At 34.5% G+C, this 18612-nt stretch overlaps 1 protein-coding gene across 1 annotated transcript in view; it reads right to left on the bottom strand.

The window, feature by feature from the left end:
- Nucleotides 1-308: 308 nt before the first annotated feature.
- TBC1D8B (TBC1 domain family member 8B) overlaps nucleotides 309-18612 on the bottom strand; it is a 71217-nt gene continuing 52913 nt past the window's right edge. Inside the window, exons 12-21 of the mRNA XM_029930042.1 lie at nucleotides 17652-17937; nucleotides 16606-16735; nucleotides 13750-13848; nucleotides 10965-11033; nucleotides 10548-10788; nucleotides 9550-9615; nucleotides 7828-7911; nucleotides 6820-6876; nucleotides 5326-5423; nucleotides 309-2790 (exon numbers count right to left, since the gene is read on the bottom strand). Of these exons, the coding sequence (XP_029785902.1) occupies nucleotides 2395-2790; nucleotides 5326-5423; nucleotides 6820-6876; nucleotides 7828-7911; nucleotides 9550-9615; nucleotides 10548-10788; nucleotides 10965-11033; nucleotides 13750-13848; nucleotides 16606-16735; nucleotides 17652-17937 (1526 nt within the window). The 3' untranslated portion in view covers nucleotides 309-2394. The remainder of the gene's footprint in view (nucleotides 2791-5325; nucleotides 5424-6819; nucleotides 6877-7827; nucleotides 7912-9549; nucleotides 9616-10547; nucleotides 10789-10964; nucleotides 11034-13749; nucleotides 13849-16605; nucleotides 16736-17651; nucleotides 17938-18612) is intronic.

Raw genomic sequence — 18612 nt, 5'->3', positions numbered from 1 at the left:
TAGCAACTCCCTTGGTGGCCTGGTTCTGTGGTGTAGTTTTGGAAGTTGTTCTTGAAAGCTCAATTTAGATCAGTCTCTTGATGATTCTGTAAGCCACTTACTGTCTGGTAATAAATCTTTTCCTCCTTAACTAGAGTAAATTCTGTTCTCTGCAACCTAACCTTAACTAATAAAGAATAGAAGTTCTCAAGTGATAAGCGAGTTAAGTATAAACAAAATATATCATAATAAAGAACAGTACTATCTTTAAGCAAATAATTTTCATATTTACTGTAATAATTTGTAACATTTTTATAAAGACAAGTAAAGCCACCTCGTAACATATTTAATTTAATGTATAAGGTATAATGCAGCAGTTCAGTTCAACACAACTACATAAGATTTTTAATATTAAGAACTCATTTTCCTAACAAGGTAGCATCTATAAAACTGTGTTCATCTTATTTCTCCTGAAGACTCAGAAAATAAATGTTCACCTTTTTAACTTGCATTTATAATCATTTTACAATTCAAAAATCTAAGTATTCAATTTCAATTAATATAGACTAAAATACAATACCTTGTAATCTTCAATATTTTGACTTTAAAAATCATATCAAATATTAATAACATATGCTCTTAGAAAGTACCTTTTTTGTAAATATAACTGACAAAATATTCAACAAAGTATGTGCAACAGTGCCTTTGTATATAAACATAGGGCCTTATATCTTTCTAGAGTTTATGTAGTATAATTTAACAATCATTGCAAAATAGCAGATGTATGATAGTATATGTATAAACTGTTAATTAAACTCTAAAATCTGAAGACATTTCAGCAAATCATTTCTGAGAAAAGGCATAGATGCTTATTTACCAACTCTATATTTAGGTAATTTAAGGTAATTTTCTTGAAAAGATTGACCAAATCATTTTAAAGAAAACATTAGTAAGTGGCCAAGCCCAATTTATGAACTTTTCAAAGGGTCAACTTAAAATTCTTGAATCTCTTTGAAAATAACATATTCTGTAGCAATGAAACCCTTTGTGTTAGGCCTTGTTCACAGTGGACTCTCGTCAAAGGCTGACTATACTAAGTCCTTTCCAGAAAGGGAGAACGTCTTTACTCTATAAAGAATTTCTGCCCTTTCATTGCTTCACATCTGAAAAGTCAAAGGGCTTAAAACCAAAGCCTTTTGTGAAGAAAGTAGCTCCATTGGATAGCTTCTCCCCACAATTTCCTAAGTCGATTTATTTATGAATTGCTCTGGTCAAAAACAGCACAGAGGATTGAACAGGTATGATTTGCTTGTCTTTTTTCCTTTAAAGTGCTAACAAAGCCCATTATCTCTAAATGGACTTTCATTGTAATGACTGAAATATAAGCAGTATAAAATATTGAAATTACACATCTAACTCACATAGATGGTCAAAACTTTTTAAACAGATGCCAGGAATTACCTTAACTATTATTACACTCAGGTATACTTTATGAGCTTGCCAGATGAATACAGTAATTCAGTCTATCTAATGTAGCTTAAAACATGACTGGTGAAAATTCAAAATCTAAAGCTAGAACCAACCAAAGCAGTCCAAGCTACTAGGAGACAAATGCCACAAACAGCAGTGCTCAGAAGAATTTCAAGTAATTGCTCAGTCTAAAAAGACACCTATATAGTTAACTGAATTGTTTCTTAACCCTTCTCAAGAGACTGGCTTTATCTGGCTGAAAATTAAATCCAATATTTCTTCTCTTTATATGAGCTCAGAATTTTGGACTTGTTCTTGACTTGTTTTTATCAGTCAGCAGCTGCTGAACTGCTCAGGTGAAGAATATAGAAGTTACTAAAAAAAGAAACTTTATTATTAGAAAACTGAATGAGATTAACTTCAAAAAGTTAGTATTATTTCAGTTAGATAACTTGAAAATGAGGTCCCCACATGGTAATCACTTAGATTATTAAGGCTATAGATCTAAAAGCCTGGATTTCTAATGCATCGTAATAGGCCTGAGGCAATTTGGAAAAAAGGGTTTATCGGATGACATGTCAGCATCACTAACATTCAAACATAATATTATATTTTCAAAATCATCCCTAATTCATATGTAAACAGCAGCACGAACTAGTAATTTTCTTACTAAAAGTGATATGGTAGTGCCCTCTGGCGGTAACATTTAGCATATTCCCCTGATATTGCATATCACGTGAACTATAAAAAGTTCGTTTGTAATGGAGAATGTCAAAAAATTACTACAAAGAAATGAATCATTGTACTTCCACATATCCTTTTTTTTAAACCTTCAAACACATTGATAACAAGATAAATCCCTTATCTCTATTCCCAAGAATTAGGCTTGACAGCTACAGAAATCTTAGTAAACTCGTCTACGACAGGCAATTCCTGTTAAGAGATTTATATCTTGGTTCTAAAACTTAGCTGAGAGGTTTTTGCATTTTCTAGTTTCACTTTTACATCTATGGGTTTCTCAAAAAACCTCACCAAAGCTGGTTCATTCAACAAAGACGCAAGAATCTGTTCAAATGCAAATGACCACTGAGGTTCTTCCCACAGAGAAGAGGGATCTTTCTTCAAGTGGCTCTCTGTTTTGCCCTCACTGGGTCCTCCAGAAGCACAGACTGTACCAGAGAATTCTTTGGCTGATGCTGTAGGGCTATGTAGTTTCCTTCCAACTTCTTCCATCCTGAGCAAAAGGCTAGTTACAACAGCAATGGCTTGATATAACAACTCTTCTTCTGGGTCCTCATGAAATAAGTTATACAGGGTCTTTGAAAACTGAATGAATTGTGACTGAAAGATACAAGTTAGAAATATCACATTTGATACTACATTTAGCAAAAAGAAAGAGAACGTAGAAGTAAACAGTCTCTTTTTTTTTGAATTTGTTCTATTTAAACTTCACCACAGAAATTACAAAAACTAATGATTAATCCCCAAATAAATCTTCGTTCTAGAAAGATGGAATAAAATTCCATTTAAGTTTTCTCATTTGTTGCCTAAAAGCAGTACATTATATATGTATATTATATATATAGTAATTCCTGATCAACTTACCTACCAGCATTCCCCCAATGTTAGGTGGTTCTTAAATAGGCAAATTCCCCTATTTCCTCACATGCGAATTGTTCATTCATTAACCAATCCTTTTTAAAAATGTTATTTATTTATTTTTGAGAGAGACAGCAAGCAGAGAGGGCAAAGAGGGAGAATCTCAAGCAGGCTCCATGTTGCCAGCACAGAGCCCAATGCTGGGTTTGAACCCATGAACCGTGAGAGGATGACTTGAGCTGAAGCCAAGAGGAGGGCGCTTAACCAACTGAGCCACCTGGGTGTCCCAACTAATCTTTTTTTTTTAAGTTTATTTATTTATTATAAGAGAGAGCAAGAGCGACAGAGACAGCACGCATGTGCAACAGCATGTGCACAAGTGGGGGAGGGGCAGAGGAAGAGAAAGCATCCCAAGCAGGCTTCATGCTCAGCATGCACAAAGCTTCACACAGCGCTCAATCTCACCACTGTGAGATCATGACCTGAGCCACTGAAATCAAGAGTCAGATGTCTGACTGAGCCACCCAGGCACCCCTCATTAACCAATCTTAACAAAAAGCATAATATGAATGAGTTTTCCTTGATCTCTCCAAAGGGCTAGAGTGGGCAGCTCAAGTAGGACAACAAATTATGGAAGAATGTTTTGGGAACTATCCAGTAGTACAAGGTAGCGCTACAGAGCCCATTTAGACATGTTTCTCTTTATTTATTATTATTATTCTTTTTTAATATTTATTTTTGGGAGAAAGAGAGATAGAGAGAGTGCGTGCGTGTGCGCAAGTGGGGGAAGGGCAGAGAGAGAGAGGGAGACACAGAATTCAAAGCAGGCTGCAGGCTCTGAGCTTTCAGCCCAGAGTCCGGGGCTTGAACCCATGAACCATGAGATCATGACGCAGACATGTTTCTCTTTAAAGGCTGAGGTGGAACCCAAGTAGAGAAATAAACTGGTTTGTTTGCTAGTTGCTCCTAGATAATCCACAGACGTTCCTAAAAGATATTTGTCAATTAAAGAGAAAAACTGATTCTAACACAAGAGTCCTATAAGTCAATCATCCTACTAGAAAAGTTTATTTGTAAATAAAAAGCAAATGCAGGGGTGCCTGGGTGGCTCAGTGGGTTAAGCGCCAACTTCAGCACAGGTCATGATCTCACAGTTTGTGGGTTTGAGACCTGCGTCGGGCTCTGTGCTAACAGCTCAGAGTCTGGAGCCTGCTTCAGATTCTGTGTCTCCCTCTCTTTCTCTGCTCCCCCATTTCCACTCTGTCTCTGTCTTTCAAAAATGAATACATGTTAAAAAATTTTTTAAAAAGCAAATACAAAGGATATACTTAATAAAAATAAGTAGTACCAAACTTTTAAGTTTTATTTTTCTTCTTTAGTCTGTAGTACTATTTATAAAAATTTTTAGAATAAATATCATACTGATTCATTTTAAAAAGTACTTATTCAGCTACCAAATTATCCAGTCCATGAGGAATACTGTTAATTTGACAGTTCTTATTTTGGTAAGGTTCTGGGAATCTTCAGCATATAAACCAAAAGATTGTAATTTAAAAAACATAAGAACATAAACTGAACAGTGTTTAAGAAAGAGATGGAGTAGTAGTCGTTAGTATTGTTTGAGCAGGTTCAAATACAAGATGATAAGACACAAGTGTGTGACCTACTTTATTAACTTCTTATTCTTAGTACCTAGCATTGGGTGTGTCATCTAGTAGGCACTAAAAAAAATGTTTACTGAATAAATAAACACTTCTAATAAAGCTGGAAATAGGAAACACTAAAATATGTTTATACATACATCTTTTCTATAGTCACGCATGTTGTCATAGCAGAGGAACTATTCTGAAACTAAATACACTTAAGTGTTTAACATAGAAAATCATTTTGGGGCACCTGGGTGGCTCAGTTGGTTAACCATCTGACTCCTGATTTAGGCTCAGGTCATGATCTCACTGTGCGATTGAGCCCCATGTAAGGCTCTGTGCTGTCAGCTGTCAGCACAGAGCCTACTTGGGATTCTCTCTCTGCCCCTCTCTCGCTTGCATGTGCCTTCTCTCTCTCAAAATAAATAAATAAACACTAAAAAAATAAAGCAGACAATCATTTAAAAATTTGTTCCTACTCTTCTGTGCTCATCTGAAATTTAAGAGTTGATACACATATTATTTAACTATTCTTGTAATAGCATGTTAGTGATTTTAGAGCTGGATACCTCCATATTCATAAAAAAAAACCCACCAAGGACCTAGATTTTTTTCTTTGAAAATACTATACCTGATTCATTCTTGGTAAATCCTTAATGCTTTCTTCTTTTTTGGAAAGCTCATCTTGCCATTGACTTAGATATGCTTGAATATCAACTTTTCCTTTGCCTGAATGAATGGAATAAAACCATTTCATAATGAACAGCCCACTGTATTTCCCCAAATATCAGAAGGAATAACTATGATTGAAAGATATTTCATTGAGATATAAGATTTCACCTTTTAATAACTCAGGAAATTATCTGAATGTACCTTTTATTTCACCCACTGGCTTTCAGAATATGTTCTCCATTTCTGTTAAACTAAAACTATTACTTTGGGAAGGCTGGGGACTAGGAAGATGTGAAGAGAGATGAAGAAGGATGCATTTTAGATTAAACAGTATACCCTGGCTTGACAATATAAATTTCATGTAGATGTTCTCACCCATACTATTAAGTTTAACATAGCTTCTATATGATGTTTCTAATATGCAGATTCTGAAGTGTTGAATGGTGGCTTTTCTTAAAAGAAATTCAAAACACTACTTATCCATTCATTCCTTTGAAGAGTTAATTATGATAATTAATGTGACTATTAATAATATGATTCATTGTGACTATTAATAATTTAAGATTCACTGGAAAATTATATTACTAAATATACCGAACAACCTAGAGAAGGTGTCATATTTAAACAAATCTTTGGAAATTCATTATTTTTTAACTAAATGTTACTCAAAAACATAAAAAGAATGATGGATTTTTAGAATGCACTTGACAGCCTTGATCAAAATAGTAAATGTGCTTATTCTTCGACATAGCATTTTCATACTTCTATGAATTTATCCTATCCTACATAAATATGTATAAAAGTATCCTATAATGTAAGTATAAAATGTCTGTTACAACATAGTTTGCATTACAAATAACTGGAAGCAACCTAAATGTCCATTAATATTGATTTAGTTATTTAATTATGGTACAATCAAATCAAACAATGGAATACTCTACACCCATTAAAAAGAGTAAGATAGACCCAAATGTATTGACCTGAAAAGATGTCCACGATATATCACAAAATTGAAAAAGCAAACTGTAGAACAGTACTTATGGAATGTTTCTTTTTTTAATAAAAGAGAGATGTCTATAGGTCTTTGTGTATACATAGAAACAGGTCTGGATAGGATACAGAACAAAATGTTTTCACATTTACTTCAGGGTAGAGTTTAGTGGGGATACAAAGACTTCTATTTAAATTTCTTTGGAAGAATTATCTATTTCTCTTGTAATTAAAAATAAATATTTTCAAAACAGTAAAATTAAATGAATATGGGCCATTTACTATAACTTCCGAGACTTAAGTATCAAGACAACAAAGACTAAATTGTTAGACTAACACAAAAAGAGTGAAAAAGCTCTCAGGACAAATCAACAGCCTCTAGGGGAATCCGCTTTGTGCCTTTGCCGCTAACTATTCACAAAAATAGTAACTAAAACTAAATGATATTCCTTAATCATAGTACCTTTTTCAGGGCTCTTCTTTAGTGATTCTGCTTCCTTCACATTTGTAGGCTGGGAAACTAGAGGAAAGGAAAACAACTGAATTTTAAAAATACTTAATAAGTAAAGACCTCCTATCATAAGAACACAAAGTATTCAAGAGCTTTTATAGTTGAAAAAACACTGGGGATACTCTGTACGAAAAAAAATCCTAGAAGTATACCACATTTAACAAATATTATTTCTGGGTGGCATTTTCTTCCTTGTGACCTATTTCAAACTAAACTGTATTACTTTTACTATTAGGGAAAAAAGTATGCTGGAAGTCAGGAGACTGAGCTACAGTCCTGATTGTAGCAGCAACTCATTGTGAAATCTTGCACAAGTCACTTCTCCTTTCTGGGCCTCAGTACCCTTATCTATATAGTTAAGCGATATGACTAGATGATTTGTAAGGTCTCTTCAAACTTAATGTTCAGATGCTTAACATATAGTAACTACAAACATACATTAATCAGAACTTACCCCTCTGTAAGACATTTAATGTTTATGAAAAAGAAGCAAAGGACACAAAAATAAGTGCATAACACTTCCAAATTATGTCTTGGAGACACTCATCCCTCCCTGTCTCCTACACCTATGGTGATTTACAATAAGTATTCACTGTTTGAATAACAGCTATGACCTTCAATCATCAAAGATTCTATTGTCTGCACTGTATTTTAACAAGGCATGAAAAATGGTCTGATGCTGCAACATAAGTAGAAACAAAATGCATTTTCTTCTTAATCCTCCAGTAGAATACACATTCCCCAAATGAAAATCAAAAGTACACTTTAATCAAATGTTTTGGGGGTATTTACCATGTATTTAGCACTGTGGTAAGTGTTATGGTTGCACAAAGGAAATATAAAGTATAATTAACTAAAATTTTACTAATGAGAGCTGGGTAAAAAAAAAAATACTTAAGCCAGGAAGATCTTTATGAGTGACTAATCATCAAAATGGATACATTTTTAACAGATATTTACCATGAAGCTGACTGAAATAAAGTAAGTCTTCCTTTGAAAGTTCATCTCCTTTTGAAGGGTCCTTAGATTTCACTTCAGTATAAGCTGAAAACAGATAACTCAAATCAACTTACTAACAACAAGGGACAGCAGTGGGTTCTATAATGGGGTCAAGTAAATCTGGGGGCAGACAGTTAAAACAAAAGGTCTCAATAAGAAAGACATAAAGAAATGTGGAAGTGATACTACTCTATAGCAAATAACAAGAAGTTCTTATCATTTTGGATTCTATTAGTTCTCCTTACTTTTAATAGTTTTCTGAGAGCCATTACAAGTTGAAATAAGAAAATCTGGCATTTTGAAATCTCTGAAAATGTGACCACATTTAAAAACATCTTCAATAATAAGGCAAACATGAATTTGAGTGCTGTAAAAGATACACAGTGGTTTTTCTTTCTATTTTTGATCCTTCTACTGAAAGTATACTCATTCCATGGCAACATTAGACATTCTACTAGTAATTTGACTTGGCAATGTAAAGTCCTTCATAATTAAATTTTTAGGTGGTTTTTCTTTGGTATTTAGTGCTCTGCTTATGATAGGAGTATGTAAAGGGTAAGAGATGGCTTTTAGATTTTTGGTCTGGTAAAGAATGGTTCCTGGCTATCCTGGTAAGACTCAAAGAAATCCCAGGTATAGCTTTAGACAAATGATGAGGTGCTGTTTGCTTGTGTGAATTACTCTTTCTAAACTAAATGGTACTTCTGCAATGTTCCTTTAGCTTAAAACCTAAGACTGTTTTCCCAAAATATGGATCAGGCCTGGGAAAGTCAGACTCTTAAAATCAGTGGAAAACACTGAAGTAAACTGGAATGGTATGGTAACATTAGGGGAATATGGCAGAATAGAAAGAAACCTGAGCTTTGGAGTCAGACCTCAGTTTGAATCTCAGCATGCAATTTATTAGCTATGTGATCTTTGGTCAATAATTTAATCTTTCTGAGCCTTAGTTTCCTTATCATCAAAATTGTAAGGATAGTACTTCTCAGGAATATTGTGATAAAAGAACGCATGTAAAGTAAATGCCTCAACAGAGCAAGTATTCAATAAATGGCAGCTTTTATTTTGTTTCCTTTTCCAAATGTTTAGTATCCTTGCTACCTAGTCTTATTTTTTTCTGAATAATTTGTAGTATCCCACAGATTTAGCAATTTGTCTAAAGTTAAATTCTACTCCCTAATAACAACATCACATGTCAGTGTTATACCAATATTCAAATGATAGGTAGTTCATACACATAAACTCTCATTAAGTTGACTACTAACTGAAAGGAAGCTTGTGGACTCATCTGTTATATAAAATGTCTTCTATAGATTTCACTGTAACTACCTATCAGCAAAAATACTAGAAATATGATCCATGGGCCACAATGAGGCAATGACCCTATATCATATTGAAAATTCCATTATTTATTAAAATTAAATATCTACCATTATACTTGTTAAAACGGAATCAACTGGGGCACCTGGGTTGCTTAGCCAGTTAAGCATCTGACTGCTGATTTTGGCTCAGGTCATGGTCTCACAGTTGTGAGACTGAGCCCCATGTCAGGCTCCGTGCTTAGCATGGAGCCTGCTTAAGATTCTCTCTCTCTGTCACTCCTCTGTTTGCTCTCTGTTTTTCTCTCAAAAAAAAAAAATGGAATAAACTCCTGTACATCATTAAAGATTGTTAAACTCTTACCTGGAGGAATATGCAGCTTAAAAAGCAGCTTCAACTTATCAGTGAAACTTCCATTGTACATTATATCTGTTGAATAAAATTCAATTACAAATAATCATGTTTTCAGAGAACATTCAATAAATTCCAGCAACAAAGATTAAGATAAAGATGTTAGCCAGTAATTAAGATTCAGAAACTTTCTGTTACTTAAGCCAACAATTAATCACCCAGTCAGCCAGATTCTCTTTCAAGCATATAAGTAAACTACCCTTTATTAGAGGGAAAAATTGCTCTCCTGCTGATTTCCCTTCCCACAACCTAAATTTTCTTTTTTCTTTTGAATGAGGCCTTATTTGAGGCCTCTCCTCATTTGAGGAGAGAACTCTTCTTCAAGGGACAATCCCTAATAAGAAAGTATGCTAGGGTGTCCAGACAAGCAAAGGAACAATGTAACTGGTGAACTATCTACAGGCACAATGTGTTTGTTGGAGATGTCTCTACCACTTTTCTAGGTTATGTGGTTGGATTTTTACTGAGGGGGAACTCCTGCTGAAGCCTCCATGTGCCTGAGTGTGGCGAGATACGAATATTTTGTCCCTCGTGTTAATCTTTAAATCAACTATATCTAACAGCTTACTTTTCTGAGAAGGCTGGGTCAAAATAAGACCAACATACTTAGATTTAGCAAAAGGTCCACTTATTGCTAAAGCTAGAGATGATGTAACTTAGGCTGATAAAATCCGGCCATAATAGGCAGTACTAAGTATTTCTAGGGGTACCTTTATTTTGCTTTAAAAAAGAAAATTGTTGGGGGCGCCTGAGTTTCTCAGTAGGTTGAGCATCCAACTTTGGCTCAGGTCACAACCTCACAGTTTGTGAGTTCAAACCTGACATTGGGCTTGCTGCTGTCAGTGCAGAGCCTGCTTCAGCTCCTCTGTCCCCCTCTCTCTGACCCTCCCCGGCTCATGCACTCTCCAAAATAAATAAAACGTAAAAAAAATTATTGGACATCATCCTACCAATTACAGAAGAGAATTCTTTGAAGTTTATAAGGCAGTCAGAGTTTTCATCCAACAATCTGAATGTCCATAAAGCTAGTGAGTCTTTGTTTGCAGAATGAGCCCAGGGACTCAACAAGTGATATAACACTCTAAACTGCTGGCAGTCAATCTGATACTGTTCCAAATATGGCAGACTTGGGTCATGGTACTTCAATACTGGACAACCCAAACACCAATAATAAGAAAAAAACAGCTCTTTCTATTAAAAACAAATAAAAAAAAAGGAGAGTCATTAAATCATAAAAAGTAATTTAATAAAATTATTTTCTTTTAAGCATGTCTACTAAAATAAGTAAAGATAAAATATTTATAAGTGGTTGTGGCCAAATTTTGCTTAAAAAGTATTACTTTTCATTAGAAGAAAAACAACAGTACCTTAAAGATGATATAAAGTGCATCCAATTCATGAAGGCTCAATTTCACATCCTGTGATACGACACGTAACTTAAAAATATTAAAAGCAATTTATAATTTAACACTTCAGTATTGAAATTCTCCTCAAATCCATTTAGAATTTCCCTCTGCTAGAATAAAATAACTGTATTCTAACTTTTTAAAAGAACAACAAAGGTAAATGTACAAGTTCCGGCCTTTAAAAAGGTTGTGCATGGGTTACAGTTCAATTCTACTCTTATATATATGTACTTTGATCTTCATCCCTTCATAGTCAGAGATCCCTGCCAAAGGACATCCATTTAATGTCTATAAATATAAGTAACAGTATTCTAAGTTTCATTCCATATATTCTTCTCTTGCCACATAAACAATCTGTCAAGTCATCAAGTGGGGTTGTCATTAAGCACTTTAAAGACCCTGGGAAAGATGTGCATTCCCTCTCTGTGCCAAAAAACATAATCCGAGAAGTAACAAGCTTAGAAAATATGTAATTTTATCCTACTCCATGAAGAACAAGCACTGATAGTACAACAATTTTGGTATTTAAGAAATTTAAGAGAGTAGAGTTAAAAGAATTAATAAAATAGTGGAAATGAAAGACAACCCAGTACACTCAATAAATGAAACAAAAAGTTAGTTAATTAAAAACAAAGTTAAATAGACAAATATCTGGCAGGTGTGATAAAAGAAAGCACAAATGAACATCATTGAGAAATAAAATGATAATATAAACATTATAATTTTAGGGGTCATTAAAAGTGTCCAGCACAGAGGAGATAGCATTAAATATCTATTGAATGAATTCTATAAGCTTTATAGCAATACATCTGAAAGTCTAGATGAAATGAATAATTCTCTAGGAAAAAAATAAATTACCAAAATTAATCCAGAAAGAGCAAATTCTGAGGAGACAGAACTGAAAAGGTAATAAAAGTCTGTCAGCTACCAAAAGACAGCAGATCCAAATGGCTTTATAGGCTCAATTACTCAAACTTCCAGGTAATTGATAATTCCTGTGTGATCTAAACTATTCCAGAGCATAGTAAAATATAATTTATTCCAAAATTCATTCTATGAAGTGAGTGCAACTCTGATATGAAAACTAAAGTTAGCACACATACAGAGAGAAAACTGTAACCCAGTGTCACTTTAATATAGATGTAAATAACATAGCTAACCTATTCAGCAAAATTATCAAAGCAGAATATTATAATAATACAACATGACCACATAAGATTCATTTCAAAAATCCAACAGAAGAATATTAGGAATTCCTTAATATAACTTAATACATTAACAAAGCAGAAAAATATATAAATGCAACATACAGAAAAATCTTTTGATCAAGTTAACAATATAAACTCAACATATGGAAAAATCTTTTGTTCAAAGCTAACACTCAAATATTGATTTTTTAAAAATGTCTGAACCTGAATGAATCAGTATGGCCCCAGGTCAACAGGAGTATAGTTGACCCTTGAACAATGTGGGGGGTTGAGGGACCCTGACCCCCTGTGTAGTCAAAAATTGACATATAATTTTTGACTCCCCCAAAACTTAACTACCAATAGCCCACTGTTGACTGGAAGTCTTACCAAAAACATAAACAGTGGATTAACACATATTTTGTATGCTATATATATATATATTATATACTGTGTTCTCACAATGAAGTAAACTAGAGAAAAGAAAATATCAACGAAATCATAAAGAAAAAAATTCATTTATGGTACTGTACTGTATTTATATAAAAAAAGTTCATGTGTAAGTGGACCTGCATAGTATAAACCTACAATGTTCAAGAGTCAACTGTACTTAAGTTTTTGGAAAGTCAAAAGTTACATGTGGAATTTCAAGTGCACAAGGAATTGGGGCCCTTAACCTCTGCATTGTTCAGTGTCAACTGTATAGCATGTCCATATTATGGTATACTATTCAGTATGTTAAGAAAAATGAGGTAGATCTATATATACTGATATGCAATAACTATTATATATTTCTCAGTGAAAAAAGTTGCAGAAAAAAGTAACTGGTATGATCTCATTTAAAAAACTGTATCAACCCGTCCACACACCCATTTATGTCTATTGATACATACTAAAAAGATTTGGAAGGATATATGCCAAATACTTTTAATACTGGTTAATCCTGGGGTAGGAAACTTTTACTTAAAAAAAAATGTACTTAAATTCAAGTTCATTAACATACAGTGTAGTATTGGTTTCAGGAGTAGAACCCAGGGATTCATTGCTTACATAAAACACCCAGTGCCCATCCCAACAAGCGCTCTCCTTAATACCCATCACCCTATCAACAATAGCCAAATTATGGAAAGAGCCCAAAAAACTTCTTAAGTAGCCATCCAAATATTAAAAAGGATAATATTTAAAAACACAGTTTTATAGCTTTTTTTACCTTATCTTAGGTTTCCAAGGATAATAAAATATAATAGTGGCAATAACTACTATGTAGGTTAGCTGTTCTTATTGATGAAACACATCACAAATACATTATGCTTAAATGCCTATAGCAGAGCATTCAATATTAAAGGTCAAATAACAAAACATTTTGGAGAAATCAACATAATTCAAATAGAATAACTTATTTCCTCTCAAACAAATTTACAGTAAGCCAAGCTGTGGCAAGAATCTAGCTCAAAAGTTTAGTTATATTCATTTTCTTCACATGGAATGTTAATTTTTTAAAGGAAGTTGGGAAAAAAAAAGTTACTCCTATTGGCTTTCCCCATAGGACAGATACTCACCACATTCTGCTTTGTCGTTTCCTCTAGGGTATGTATGACATACAACCTATTTCGACAGCGCAAGCTATGTATATCTTCATAGCGAATATTACCATATTTCTGCAAAAAATGATTTCAGCAGATACTCATTCATAATAAATATTCACTTTTCTTATACTTGAATTTCATCTGACTCAATTCTCAGAGGCCTTGGTTCTATTTCGAGATATTTTCCTAACTTGTTCAGTGGTTATGCAAATTTTTACCTCCCACATTTCAGTTCTGCATATTTATTGGGGAGAATTCCATCTAATATGTGTCTAGACAAAGTACACGAACATTGGAAAAAGTCTTAGTCTCTAAGAAGAGAAGAATTTTCACCTTTTTATATGGTGATAGATATTTATAAGTGGTCATTATCTGTGAAAGCAAATGAGAATCATTTCATTTAAAGAATAGCAAACTGAAGGAGGTGAGGCTATATGACATAGGAAGAGTTCAGAGAACTCATTTTTATACAATGGAACACTACTCAGACATAAAAACAATGCAATCTTTCCATCTGCAACACATGGATGGACCTTGAGGGTATTATGCTAGGGGAAATGAGTCAGATAAAGACAAACATCACATGATTTCACTTATAAGTGGAATCTAAAAAATAAACAAAACAAAACCCAAACTCATAGATGCAGAGAAGAGAGCAGTAGTTGCCAAAGGAGAGGTGAGTAGGAGGGGTACAAAATGGGTGCAGGGGACCAAGAGGTACAAAGTTTCAGTTATAAAGTAAGCCCATGGAGATATAAATTACAGCATAGGGAATATAGTCAATAATATTGTATTAAGAAAAACCATAAAATACCTAGGAGTAAACCTAACCAAGGATGTAAAAGACCTATATGATGAAAACTATAGAAAACTTATGGAAGAAATTGAAGAGGACACCAAGAAATGTAAAACATTCCATGCTCATGGATTGGAAGAATAAGCATTGTGAAAATGTCATTACTAGCCAAAGCAATCTACACATTCAATGGATTCCCCATCAAAATTGCATCAGCGTTCTTCTCAAAGCTGGAACAAGCTATCCTCAATTTCGTATGGAATCACAACCCCAAATAGCCAAATTAATATTGAAGAAAGAAAACCAAAATGGGAGGCATCACAATCCCAGACTTTAGCCTCTACTACAAAGCTATCATCATCAAGACAGTATGGTATTGGCACAAAAACAGACACATGGACCAATGGAATAGAATAGAGAACCCAGAACTGGGCCCACAAATGTACGGTCACTTAATTTTTGACAAAGCAGGAAAGAGTATCCAATGGAAAAAAGACTGCCTCTTTAGCAGGTGGTGCTGGGAGAACTGGACAGCAACATGCAGAAGAATGAAACTAGACCACTTTCTTACACCATACACAAAAAGAAACTCAAAATGGCTGAAGGACCTGAATGTGAGATAGGAAATCATCAAAACCCTTGAGGAGAAAGTAGGAAACAGCCTCCTTGACCTCAACCACAGCAATTTCCTACTCGACACATCCCCAAAGGCAAGGGAAATGAAAGCAAAAATGAACCTCACCAAGATAAAAAGCTTCTGCACTGCAAAGGAAGCAATCAAGAAAACTAACAGGCAACTGACGGAATGGAAAAAGATAGTTGCAAATGATATACTGGATAAAGGGCTCGTATCCAAAATCTACAAGGAACTCACCAAACTCCACACCCAAAAGTTGAATAACCCAGTGAAGAATGGGCAGAAGACATAAACAGATACTTCTCCAAAGAGGACATCCAGATGGCCAACGGGCACATGAAATGATGCTCAACATCACTTATCATCAGGAAAATACAAATCAAAACCATGCTGCGATACCACCTCATGTCAGTCAGAGTGGCTAAAATGAACAAATCAAGAGAGTATAGATACTGGCGAGGGTGTGGAGAGACGGGCACCCTCCTCCACTGTTGGTGGGAATGTAAACTAGTGCAGCTGCTCTGGAAAACAGTGTGGAGGTTCCTCAAAAATCTATCTGTAGAACTCCCCTATGACCCAGCAATAGCACTACTAGGGATTTACCCAAAGGATACAGAAGTGCTGATGCATAGGGGCACATGTACCCTAATGTTCATAGCAGCACTGTCAACAATAGCCAAATCATGGAAAGAGCCTAAATGTCCATCATCACCTGATGAGTGGATCAAGAAGATGTGGTATATATATACAATGGAGTATTACATGGCAATGAGAAAGAATGAAATCTGGCCATTTATAGCAAAGTGGGTGGACCTCGAGGGTGTCATGCTAAGGGAAATAAGTCAGGTGGAGAAGGACAGAGACCATATGTTTGCACTCATAGGTCTAACAGGAGAATAGGAGAAACCTAATGGAGGACCATGGGGAAGGGAAGGGGGAAAGAGAGTTGGGGAGAGGGATGCAAAACCTGAGAGACTACTGAATACTGAAAATGAACCAAGGGTTGAAGGGGGAGGGGGAGAGGGAAAAGAGGTGGTGGTAATGGAGGAGGGCACTTGTGGGGAAGAGCACTGGGTGTTATATGGAAACCAATTTGACAATAAACTATTTTAAAAAATAATATTGTATTAATTCTGTATGGTGACAGATAACTACATTTATTGTAGTGATCAGTTCATAATGTATACAAATGTTGCATCACTGCATTGCACACATGAAATATAATATTGTATATCAATTATACCTCAGTAAAATAAATAAATAAAATGATGTTGAATTTTAAGTTGTCTTTAGTTGTATTATTATCTTACTCTTGATATGCCACTAGAAATATAATTGTAGTACTGATCATTTAAATTATGCCATGTAATTATATTTGTGGTATAAAAAAACTTACCTCATTTGACTCTCTAATCAAATCTGTAATATCCACTTTAATATGGCTGCTTTTCTCATCACTCACATTTGAACCCCGCTGAACACATGAAGGCAATGGGCTATCCTTATTAGTGACACTGTCAAAGAACCTATCCAAAAGTGACAGTAATACAAGAATTAGTGGAAGTAAAATACAGAAAGAATGACAACTAATTTCTCCCTAGTTAGAGGTTTACGTCAACTGAGAGGACAAACGGTGGTCTTATGAAGAAGTGAAATCTGAAGATGGTTAGGAATTAGGAAGATAAGGGAGAGAGGAATGGGATGGTGAAGAAATTATTTTAGAGGCAGAGAGGAGAGCACGAGGAAAGCAAATAGGCTCAGAGAGTGCTCAGCAAATACCACATAGCCTAGTAAGGATGGAATACAGGGTATGTAGTGGCATAAAAAGAGAAATAAGAAAGATACATTGAGGCCCTAACAGAAATTTCTGAATGCCATAGTGTATATATTTTATTCTGTACAAAATGGTATTTGATGCACCCTTACAACTGTGACCCAAATATTCTTTAACATATACATACATAATGTACACACACACACACACACACACACGTGCTCCAATGTAAAATAACATTCACAGAAAAAGTACCGGGAAAATAAACTCAGCCTACCTGACTGAAACTAGTTGTAAACCAGAATGATCTCCCCCACTGGATATTTAGCATTATCAACTACTCTTCCCCTTCTTTCTACTTTTACACAACAATACTTTATAGCTCAAACTGGGACTATGAAAAGTCCCAGCATACTGAACCAACAATATTAGTGTAAATGTGTATGTTATCAAGTGACTTACTTCAGAGGTATTTGCTCTAATTATGTCCTATTTTGAAACAAAGAAGTGGACATTAATCCTAGATTTTTCATTCATCTAGCTTTGTGACACTGGGAAAATTGTTTAAACTTCTAGGGGCTCAGTTTCCTCATCTGTAAAATAAGGTGACTGAACAAGATAATCTCTAAGGGGCTCTCCAGATTTAAACGTTATGGTTCTGGAAGTACCTGTTTAAAGTTGTCACAGCTTCAGCATCATCTTTACATGTGAGCAGTTTGTCTAAATTATAGTCAAGTATTGCCAATCCCAGTTGTAAAATGGCCTTTATTCCATCATAGAAGAAACAGTCCACCACATTCACTGCACTTTCAATAGGCAGCACACTAATAAAAAGTGTGAGGAACCAGGAGAGAGAAACTGAGGAAAAAAATGTCATATCAGTCATATGTTCTGTCAGCTGGGGAAAGTGATCCCTGATAAGTTCTTCAAAAACGGCCTGATCCACCAAAGCACCTGGTGAACATAAAAAGAAGTTTAAAAATGAACACCCTTCAAAAGGATTTGCTTCTGTTATCTTCCCACTTATTAGTATGCCAATATATCTTAATTTCTATTCCTTTAATTATGAACTTTTTTAGTGCCTTCCCTATATTTCATACATCTCTTTATCTGCTAGTAAAGTGTCATGAATCAAGAAGCACTAGAGAAATTCAGTTCAAATTCATTTGAACAGTAATTTATTGAATCTTTATTAGTACAGAAACCTGTAATAGGCACCATAAGAGATACACCAATTAATGAAATACCCTCGCCTTCAAAGAGCTTAATATCTAGAACTTCAGATAAATACTATAATGAATAAATACAAATAAATATAACGAAAGAACTTTAGATAAACACACAAATAACTATAATGTAAGAATGAAATACAATCAGTAACCCAGCCATGATAGTGAAGGCATGTGAGGTTACAAAGTAGAATCCACCTACGGCTTTAAGGTAGAGTATCAAAATCTATAAATATTTGATGACTGAAGAAAATATTATACAATTAACAAACTAACAACTTGACCCTTCTTCTAAATCTTGAAAATATCAATACAATTCATATAAATGTAGAGATTTCAAAGCTGGTTAAAAGCTATCTCTCAGTAAGAAACTATTAAAAATGTTCCAGTAGCTCTGGAC

Source organism: Suricata suricatta, chromosome X (genome assembly GCF_006229205.1).
Source record: "Suricata suricatta isolate VVHF042 chromosome X, meerkat_22Aug2017_6uvM2_HiC, whole genome shotgun sequence".
NCBI classification, from domain to species: Eukaryota; Metazoa; Chordata; class Mammalia; order Carnivora; family Herpestidae; genus Suricata; species Suricata suricatta.
Note: the sequence above shows the minus strand (reverse complement) of the source record. Positions and strands in the feature narration are given on the sequence as shown.